We start from the raw sequence: 10,591 nt of genomic DNA, 5'->3' as shown, positions 1-10,591 counted from the left end.
GCCAATTTTCGTCTACTTGGCTCAAGTCAAATCCAGGGTATTTTCCTTAAATGCTGTACGGTAATATTCGCGTTTCTAGTGAAATTACTTGGTATGTAGTATTATTACTTACGAAAGACTAATCAGTGAATGTCAGCCTTTAAATTGAGTTTTTGGGTGGCCCTGAAAAGGGCCTTTTTTTTTTTGTAAAACTGCGCTAAGGCCTTGTAGTGTTTTAGCCGCCAAAGCCGTAGAGGGTGCGGCCCTGGCGCTTGAGCGCATACACCACGTCCATGGCGGTGACCGTCTTGCGCTTGGCGTGCTCGGTGTAGGTGACGGCGTCGCGGATCACGTTCTCCAGAAACACCTTCAGCACCCCGCGGGTCTCCTCGTAGATGAGGCCGGAGATGCGCTTCACGCCACCGCGCCGGGCCAGACGGCGGATGGCGGGCTTGGTAATGCCCTGGATGTTGTCGCGCAGAACCTTGCGGTGGCGCTTGGCGCCTCCTTTTCCAAGGCCTTTACCGCCTTTGCCGCGTCCAGACATGGTTTTCCAAACAAAGACAATACAGGGTTGTCGCAATTCCTTAAATAGGACTTCTGCGGACCTGACTGAAAACCAGAGGCGTGGGTGGAAAAATTTTTTTTTCCTTCCTTAAATTAGGTCATCGAGGGGTGGAGCAAAGAGAGGCGGTTATTTTACTAAGATTTCAATGCTGTGATTCGCCAGTAAAACCTCGCGATTTGTACGGCGGGCTGTAACGGGAAGCTGCAAAGTTCCTCCTACTGAAAAGCTTTAGATTCTTTTTTGTTGTATGTTGATTTGTCCCAGGAGTTGCAAGTTCTCGTCAGCTCCAAAATGCTGGACAAAGAGCCTCATTTCACGTTCTTCCCCCCCCCCCCCACTTAGTACCTACTAAATGAGGTACTGATTTTTGAAGTAGAAATAATATACGGTGGGGGATGGACTTAAAGATCAAGGGACTTCCCTTGCTTGTCCTTTTAGTATTTCTATTCACATAGACGCTTTTCAGCTGCCTCCTCCATGCTGGACAAAGTCACAAAAAGTGGCCTGCCTCTAAAGGTCTCACTGTCCTATGGGAAGACAGAAGGGTAGACAGATATTTGCAAATGTCACCTCATTAAGTGCAAACGTCTTCCCCTTCTTCCTTACCTCAATTCAAATATTTATTGGGTGATTCCTTTTTCGGCAAAAGTCTGTAAGAGAAACACAGAACCTTAAAGTTAAGCTTAGATAATTACTTGCTCCTGGACTCCGTAACTAGTCCGCTGGGCCTGTCTGATCAGTCTGCAATTTCGAACAAGCTTCCCTTCCCTTCTTTATTCATCCTTTATCAGTCCGTTCCATTTTTAGAGACGAGAACTTAAGAAGTTTTGTAGAGTTGAGGATTAATTATAGGATAGAGCTAATACTCAATTAAGGTCAGTACAAGCCTGAAGATTCCTTCCGAGGGAGGACTTTGACAAGACTGCTTTAAACAAGGTAAGGATCACTCTGATTACACGGGACGCCGTCTCCATCATGTTTAACAAATAAATTCTTGTTGTGGATATTCACGTTGAGACTGGCCTGACAGAGACAACATATTATAACAGCTTTGTTCACATGAAGAGAGAGAAAACCCACGGTTGAGGGAAAGAATGATTGGGGAGAGGGCAGGAAAGCTGTAAATGGCATATTGTCTGTGACACTTCTGAAATATTAAGCAGTTACAACTCTTAGGCCCCAAATTGAGAGTTTTAAGGATCCTCACTATCTATTCACCACCACAAACACATGTTTTATAAGAGGAGATTTACCTAGGAAGGAAACATGGCAGAGAAAAATTGAAAGAACTGAGCTATGGGGAAACTTCTGAAATCTCAACATGTTTTTTAACTTGTGAAAATAAATAAAAGTAGAGTGTATACACAATGGTCATTTCATGCAAGAATACATGGCGTGAGCACCCTGATACACAGCCCTGCAGGTGCCCTTTTCATTTAAATGAGGTTTTATAGAAATATGAAATAGCCAGGATCCTCTGTAGACTAACTCAATCAGGATATCAGAGTTGCGGATATGGTATATGTGTGTGTGTATATATAAATATACAAATTTATATTTATATGTGTGTTTGTGTGTGTGCTCATATATATACACATACCCCTTCATACATATTTACATAGATGCATAAATTCAACCAATGATTCTGATACATAGCCAAGAATGAGAACCACCATCAGTCCAGCATACACTATCACTTTTAAGAGTATAATTTAACTTTAGGAAAAAAAAAAGCTATTCAAGATTAGAAATACTTCTGAGCTATATTAAACTCAGGTACACTCTCATCCAACTTAGACCTCCAGGACTTTGCAACATTTCAGGAGTTTCCTGCAGTCATTTGAGGGCGTTACCTTTGGTCTGGGGCAGAAGTTCCTCTAGTCTCTGGCTGATTTATCTCCCTCCCATTTGAGACCTCAGTTTATTTCTCTTTTTCAACCACCTAACCTCAACTCTAGTTATGAATACCTGTTTTCTTATTCACTTTTCCTGAATTATACTGTTCCCATTAGCACATCTTTGGTTCCATAATATACACCATGTTTCCGTTCTTCCTGTTTTACTTTCTCTCTTTCCTTTTTTCAGGAAAATATTCCTGCTGCTGCTTTTCACTCCAAACTCTTTTACTAAAAGTGAACTTCACTTGCATTTCCTAACCCAGCTCTCCTTTAGTGGGCTGTCTTCCATAAACACTCTGAATGCACTTTGATGTTTAAAGAAAAAGTTATTTAGACAGAGAATTTCTGATATCCCTTATTAAACATTTGTTTCAGGTTTTTTATTAATATGGGTATAATTAAATTTGATTTTCAAAATTCCTTTGAGTACTTCCTAAACAATTCACATAAAACACAAAAAAATTATTTTGCATTTGTTTAAATCGTGAAATTGTGAACCCATATTTAGATTAAGGGAAGAGTATCCATATTTAAAATGGATATCCATATTTAAAACAGATGCTCTCTTATGAATAATTGACCTTTTTTGGCAGTAGTGACTATTGGCTGTTGACTGATTTATGAAAAGGCCATTATGGTAACTCAGTTTAAGGAACAAAACATTTAATCAATGCATAGAATAAGGTTTACTGTAAGACTTGAAGTTTATACAAATATTGGTACTTACCCCCTAAAGAGTGCATTGAAGACTATTGAATTCTTAAGAATCTTTGGATGAATTGGCTAAATTTGATTTTTTAAAATATTTAGAACAATACTTTCTACCCAGACTTGGTAGATAAAATGATTCACAGGTGCTTCAAATCTACCCATCCCCAAATTCCTCCCTGAACAAAAAGAACAATTATAAATGTGATCTTAAGAATTTGAAATGTGAAGTATTCTTTCAACAATTGTAACAAATGTACCACACTAATGCAAGGTGTTAATAATAGGGTGGTATATGAGAACTATGTATTGTATGATTTTTTCTGTAAAATTACAACTTCTCTAATAAAATATAGCTAAATAATAATTTGAATTTGCTAAAAAAGTTAGAAATCTGTATGTGGGCAGAGAAATAAAATCCTTAAATTAAAAAATATGCTCACAGACAATGCTTCAAAATAATTATGAAAAAACTAGATGGGTAGTGAAAATTCTGAAATGTTAGAACAGGTTCCTTCTTCACTGCAGAAAATGAAGGATGCCAGTATGAGGTAGAAGGGCCATTTATAGTATAATCCTAAAGTGAAAAATAATATAAAGTAGAATCCCAACAAAATGGTAACACTGCCAGTGACACATGTTTTCTTGAACCAGAGCTCAGTATTGTGTAGTGGTTAAGTGCTTGGGCTCTGGATCCAGACCGGCTGGAATCAAAACCCAGCTATTTTCTAGCTGTGTAACCCTTAGCAAGTTAACTAACCTCTCTGTGCCTCAGTTTCCATAACAGTAAATTAGGGGTACCAGAATAACAATAGTTATTGTTATAACATTCAGAACAGGGCCTGGCAACTAGTAAGTATTCAATAATAATGAGCTGAAAAGACATTGGTTTTAGAAAATATTCATGTCATGGAACACTTTACTCAGGATGCAAACTGAATCAAGAAACAAAAGATACAGATGCATCTACTCAAAACACACCATATATATCACTCACACATACATGAGAAAACACCTCAAAGAATTACTCAGAAAGAGAACTTGTGAGAAATCAGAATGCATGCAATGCCAAGTACTAAATATGTGCAGGATGCCAGGGCAGCCCAGGCTTTCTAATGAAAGTGTCACAGACTTTAACATCGTATTGCTGGACTAAATATTACTGTATAGGAATCAAATTGACAGAAAAGGTGAGAAGAAAACAGATTTACCCAAAGTAAATAAAATTACAAATATCAGTTCACACATACAAAAGTTTTAATGTTTGAAGTCATTCATATTTGAGTGCTAGTCATTATTAACCCGGTGTGGTTAGAAACGGTGGTTTCACACTTGCACACCAATGTTCACAGCAGCACTATTCACACCTTTTGGCAACTGTCCATCAACAGATAAATGGATAATCAATATGTGGTATATCCATACAATGGAATATTATTTGGCCACATTAAAGGAATGAACTTTTGATACATGCTACCACATAGCTAGACTTTAAAACATCATTGCTAAGTCAAATAAACCAGACATAAAAGAAAAAATAGTATGTGATTCCACCTATATGAAATAGCTAGAATGAGCAAATTCAGAGACAGAAAGTAGATTAGAGATTACCAGGGACTCAGGAAGGACAAATAGGGAGTTATTGTTTAATGGGTACAGTCTCTGTTTTGAGTGATGACAAAGTTTTGGTAAAGTGGTGATGGTATCAACATTGTAAATGTAATTAATGCCACCGAACTGTGGCATTGCATAAAAACATTTAAGATAGCAAGTTTTGTAATATGTATTTTATCACAATAGAAGTTAACAAAAGTGGCTTATAAGAAACTTCTAGCATTTCAGAGAAAGCATTTTTTAAAAATGTGTGTGTGTACATGAATGCTTGGCAATATATAAAGTACACACACCATTGTTAAGATTGTATTATTATAACACAACAGTTTGAAGATAACAGGTTTGGAAGGAAAATGAGTTTGGGCCTGTGCTAGCAGGGCTCTATTACCTACTATACACTGCTTCAAAGATTAGGAAAATTCATTGTTTTCTTTCTCTTCTGCTCCCAGTCCAGGCAGCTCAACAGTGCCCTCTAATTCCAGGAATTCAAATAGCTGGTGAAAGTTTCCTTTTGTCTTCCTTGAATTTCCAGGCTTTTTGTGCCACTATTTAAATAATCTCCAGCTTCCCACCCCTTTACCACCCACCTCCCCTTCAGACAACCTCCCAGCCTGTTCTTTCTACCGTGAACTCTCCTGTCACATGACTGCGGCGACATACTTGATGATGGCCACCAGATGTCACCCTTCCCCTTACTCACACTTTTTATTTATGGGTGGTTTTGACAGAGGCAAAATAAGATACAGAATTTTATATGTAGGCGTTCTATTTTTCAAATGTAGTAGACTTTAAGAATTGATGAACACAGCCAGAAAAAACCAAACCATATAAAAACTAAAAGAAAATGGAGATTTATAATTTCTGATATTAAAAAAAAAATCTAGGGCAGGCCACGGTGGCTCAGCAGGCAAGAAAGCTCGCCTGCCATGCCAGAGGACCCGGGTTCGATTCCTGGTGCCTGCCCATGTTTAAAAAAAAAAAAAAAATCTAAAAGGCCATAGTCACCAATGGTTAGTAAATGTGTTCCTATAAAGGATAGGGTGCTTCCTAAAAGCTGGCTTTGTGAAATAGAAACAATATAAAAATAAAAGTCCCCTAATTAATTGTTATATATCCTTCTCGAGGTAAAAGAGTAAGAGGAACTTTTGGTCTGCTTTGAGTACAGAATAATATTTAGAAGGAAAGAATTTGTTAGTGTACTTCCAACATGGTTTGGAGGTAAAATGACTAATGAGTTACAACTTAGATGATAATGTGATTAATACAAAGAAGAGCAATTAATTCAGTAGAATTTCGTAAAAATATTCCATAAAACAAAATCCCCCCCAAAAAAGGAAATGATTAAGTACATACATGTAATGTAATGGACAAGTAAAACATCAGCAAAAAAATCATGCAATACAAAATTGCATAGTTAGTAAAATATACATGTTTGTTAACTTTCTATATTTTTAGGGTAGCAATAATGTTGAAAGAAGTACACACAATGTTAACAGATTTTATCTCTGGCTGATAAAAGTATAGATGATTTTAACTGTTCATTATTTCAAGTTTTCAACAATGAGCACAAATTATTTTTACTTTTATTCACATGACTTTCATAATCAGGAGAGCAAAAAAAAAGTTAAAAAAATATTTGAGATCTCTTTGCTGAAATTCAATGCCTACTTAATCTTTTGAATTTTATTTGGTGTTTTTATTTGCTAAAGCTGCTGGAATATGATATACCAGAAATGGAATGGTTTTTATAAAGGGAATTTATTAAGTTGCAAGTTTACTGTTCTAAAGCAATAAAAATGTCCAAACTAAGGCATCCAGAGAAAGATACCTTGACTCAAGAAAGGCCAACAGGTCTGGAACACCTCTGTCACGTGGGAAGTCATGTGGCTGGTGTGTGCTGGTCCTTTGGCTTCTGGTTTCAAACAGCTTCCCCAGGGGCATTTTCTATGTGCATCTCCAAACATCTGGGGCTTGTGTTGGCTCTGAAGCTTTTTCCAAAATAGTTCCCTCTTAAAGGCCTCCAATAAGCAACCCCACCTTGAATGGGCAAAAACATATCTCCATGGAAACAACTTAATCAAAAAGATCCCACTCAGCAGTACTGACACAGGATTGAAAAGCATGGATTTTCTGGGGTACTCAGTTTCAAACTAGCGCATTTGGTTTCCTGAACACCTGCCTTCGAAGACAGAATGCCTGGTGCCACCACTCTGCAGCCAGATGTGCACAGCAGCATATGAGAAACACATGACCGCTCCACCTAATGTTAAGTCTCTTCTGAACGTGGTCAGATGAATTACTTCTCCAGAATCAAGTCATCCCTGAGTGGCGTGGCTAATGCTTTTTAATGTGCACAGCTGGGAATGAGAACTGGAACTCCACAATCCCAGAAAGATGTCTGGGGCTTCCCACAGGCCACTCATAGCTTCCATTTCATCAACTTTAACATCAGGAGGGTGCTCCAGTTGGTTGAGGAAAATGGGGCGCTGGAGCCAAACACCGCCATGAACTGACACCCCCAATCAGAGACTTGGCCTGGGAGCTGAAAAGAAAGATGCCAGAGAGCAGACTGGTGGTGGCATCAGATGATGAGGGTGTCACATCCTGGGATCCTTCCCACAGGGATTTCAAAAGGGAACATGGCTGCTAAGGATCAGTAGATTGTTTTCTGCTGTTTTCCCTTCATTTGGGTCATGTTCACTGAGAAGAAACACAGTGAGAGAAGAGGTGAATGGGGAAGAGACCCTCAAATATCACCCATCTCACCCAGTCACCTCCTTCCTTCTACATTTACTCCACATGTCTAAAAGATCTGAAAGTGGTGGTATGTGAAATGGATCAAAGAGTCAGAGTGACTATGTTCGATACCGGTTTCTATCCCTGGCAGGCTGTGAGATACTCTGCACCTTCATCTAAAAAATGGGGTGGGGATCAATTGGGGGTTAGTAACAGTACCCACCTCAGAGAATTATTGTGAGAATTACAGGAGATAATGCATGTGAGTACTAGGAACAGAGCCGGCACCAAGTAGGTGCTTTTTCTAAGTTTAAGCCACATCATCATCACCATTACCATCACTATCAGGACAAGGACCTGATGTGTCAGCAGAGACCAGGGAGAAAATAAATGTGATAGTTTCTGTCTGGCACATAGGAGAGGCATTGCAAATGCAGGCACCACGAATCTGAGAAAACCCATATAGCACCTTTGTGTAAATGAGAAAATGACATCCCTCTTCCTGTCTGCTGGAAGACTATCAGAATACACACAAACATCCATGATGCATCTGCTGGGAAGGGCCCCTCCTTGTCCTGGGCAATGCATAGCCTTCATAGTTACACAATGGCCTAGATTGGCCTCTAAAGGAAGAGACCACAGGGATTGGTGACAGATGAGTAACTGGAAAGCAGCGAAAGCGATACAAAGAAAGTCTGGGGTGGGGAGTAGGAGGAGGTCCAGGAAATGCCTGGATGTGTGTGCAGAATCTTGGTAGGGTATGAGTGTATATGTTTCTGGGGAGAAAGTTCTTGCTTTTCTAGGATGGTAAAAGGAACCTTAAGTCTCCCAAATTTAAGGAGCCCTTTTCTAGAGGTAGAAGATGAGGTGACATAGGTGTACATGGTCTCAAGTAATGGAGGAAATCAAGGCAGGGCTAGAGGTAACTTGAAAGTCATGAGACACAATTCAAGGGAGAAGTCCAAGGTGGGGGCTGTAAGCATTCATGGATCCAAAAAAAAAAAAAAAAAAAAACTAAATGGGAGACTCCTTCTTGAGAGAGAACAGGGAAGACTAAGACCATAGAGTTCCTTGGGCAGTTTCTTTTTATTAGGTCCACACCTCTTCTGAAACTTGAAGAACTCCACAAGTATATCCCCTCTTTGGGTTGCCAATTGTGTCTCCTTCCCACAAAGGTTCTGCAAAGTCACTTCACTCACCTTCAGCTAAAGCATAGTCCCCCATGGTTCCTCCTATGGAGACAAGAGACCCAAGAAAGAGCCATCACAGACTTAGACATCATCCTTGCCTCCTCCCCATCCCTCATCTCCCTCATATCCACCCATCTCAACTCTGACCACTCTTGTACCCAGATTAGGTTGCTACTGGATTTCAGGCACCATTATCTCTCATCTGGAATGACTTAACAGTTTTCCTTACCTCCCATCTCACCAAACAACCTATTGCCCATCCCACGAGGATCATATCCCTCCTTCCTTATAGCACTTCATCGGCCCCCCAGAATTCAGTGAGTCTCAACAAGCCTTTGTGGGCCTGCATGAGCTGAATTCTTTCTGCCTCCCTTTTCTCCACATCAGAGATGATTTGGAGGTAGACATGCAGAACTTGGGGGCTGATCAGTATGTAAAGTCAAGGACAGGGTATAGTAGTTATTTCCCACCTCCCAGCATGCCTCATATTCTCCCACCTTACCTGAAGTGTTGCTCTATCTATGTATACCATCCCCTGTCCTCAACCCCACCTAAAAGAAAATTCCATTTCCCTTCAAGATCCAACTTGGAAGCCAGCATGCTGGAAGCCTTTCCTGATCCCAAGCTGAATATGGTCGTTCCTTCCTTTTACACCCCAAAGCATTTGCTTCATACCTCCTTGAGGAACTTAGGATATCTACTTTAACTGCACTTGTACTGATTTCATCCCCCAGTAGATTTGAGTTCTGAGAATAGCAACAGTGTCTTACTCAATCTCAAAGCCCTGCACTATCTTAAGTAGTGCCTTGGAAATAAATGGTGCTCAGAAGATGTTTGTTGAATTAGGAACTTTCATTCAGGGGAAAACCAATAATTCCTTTCCTACTTCCGGGAGGAGCTGGTGCCCCCAAAGAGGCTCATGGAAGCCAAATCCCATCTGTCCCACTTCTTGGCAGGAAGACTATTATATCCCAGGGGCAGAGATACTAAGATATGTTCCTTTTTCCTACTCACTCAAAACCTGCCTCTTCCTTAAGATTCTGAACAAAATTCCAGTAAAGAAGATGACGACACAAACAGCAATCCCACTGATGATTCCAATGACCAGGGTGCCACTCAGCGAAGGTTCTAAAATAGCAAAGGCAAATGAAAAAACCTATGACTGCTGCTTGCAGCCCATCCCCCAACTCAGAGCAGACCCTCTTGAAATGCCTTGTTGACCAGTCTTGTTCCACCCACCACAGATTTTCTCAGCCCCTGGCCCTCATCCATACCCCAAGTGGCAGTGAGGGGCTGGTCCAGGCCTGGATGCTCCACCTGGCAGGTGTATCTCTGCTCTTCCCCAGGGGCCACAACGACACCTGTCCAGCCTTGGTAGTTCCCATCCCCATTGGGCAGCACATCCATAGACTCAACCTCCTTGCCATCCAGTGGCTGCTTGTCCTTCAACCATCTCATAGTGATGTTCTGGGGGAAGAAGTTCATAGCCTGACACCGAAGAGTGGTCAATCCAGGGGCCACATGATGAGTCACCTTCACCAAAGAAGGCACTGGACAGGAAAGAGGAAGGCTGAAAGAAGGGGACCACTCTAGCCTGTCAAAAAGGCTGAGACTTTCACTTCCCTTCTCTGAGGACTGGAGGAAAGAAGTATCCATTTCAGACAAAGCAAGCTGCAAGAAAGACAGCATTTGTGTCCTAAAACTTGTGCCCAGATTCAGCTCCAGTGTGGTGTTACACAGAGAACAGTCACAGTTGTATCAGCCTTGTTCTTTGTTCCAGTATGCAAAGTGCATATACCTGTTGCCTATGTCTTATGTTCTCTGTTACTATATTAAGCTGAACCAGATGAAACTGTTATTTGTGTAGATCAAAAAATGACTGAGGGACACTCTAAGTC

General features: G+C 40.5%; 2 protein-coding genes across 4 annotated transcripts in view; both read right to left on the bottom strand.

Annotated features, from left to right (window-relative positions):
• Positions 1-213: 213 nt before the first annotated feature.
• Positions 214-555, bottom strand: LOC143669214 (histone H4). The gene has a single exon (XM_077143839.1). It carries the CDS (start codon positions 524-526, stop codon positions 215-217), a length of 312 nt encoding a protein of 103 aa, XP_076999954.1. The 5' UTR covers positions 527-555; the 3' UTR covers position 214.
• A 2,536-nt stretch (positions 556-3,091) lies between these two features.
• Positions 3,092-10,591, bottom strand: part of HFE (homeostatic iron regulator) — a 17,579-nt gene continuing 10,079 nt past the window's right edge. Inside the window, exons 4-7 of one of the 3 annotated variants that reach the window (XM_077143832.1) lie at positions 9,968-10,243; positions 9,708-9,821; positions 8,703-8,735; positions 3,092-6,804 (exon numbers count right to left, since the gene is read on the bottom strand). In XM_077143832.1, the coding sequence (XP_076999947.1) occupies positions 6,686-6,804; positions 8,703-8,735; positions 9,708-9,821; positions 9,968-10,243 (542 nt within the window). In that variant the 3' untranslated portion in view covers positions 3,092-6,685. Of the gene's footprint in view, positions 7,468-8,702; positions 8,736-9,707; positions 9,822-9,967; positions 10,244-10,591 lie in introns of all 3 variants that reach the window. The other 2 variants (XM_077143833.1, XM_077143835.1) reach the window with 2 other exon arrangements.

The sequence above is a fragment of the Tamandua tetradactyla genome, chromosome 25 (genome assembly GCF_023851605.1).
Source record: "Tamandua tetradactyla isolate mTamTet1 chromosome 25, mTamTet1.pri, whole genome shotgun sequence".
In the NCBI taxonomy this organism is placed as follows: Eukaryota; Metazoa; Chordata; class Mammalia; order Pilosa; family Myrmecophagidae; genus Tamandua; species Tamandua tetradactyla.
The sequence above is the reverse complement of the archived record's forward strand: the minus strand, read 5'-3'. Positions and strand labels throughout refer to the sequence as shown.

Bases quoted from the DNA above. Each gene is read 5' to 3' on its own strand.
- LOC143669214 (XM_077143839.1), bottom strand. From the start codon at position 526: ATGTCTGGACGCGGCAAAGGCGGTAAAGGCCTTGGAAAAGGAGGCGCC.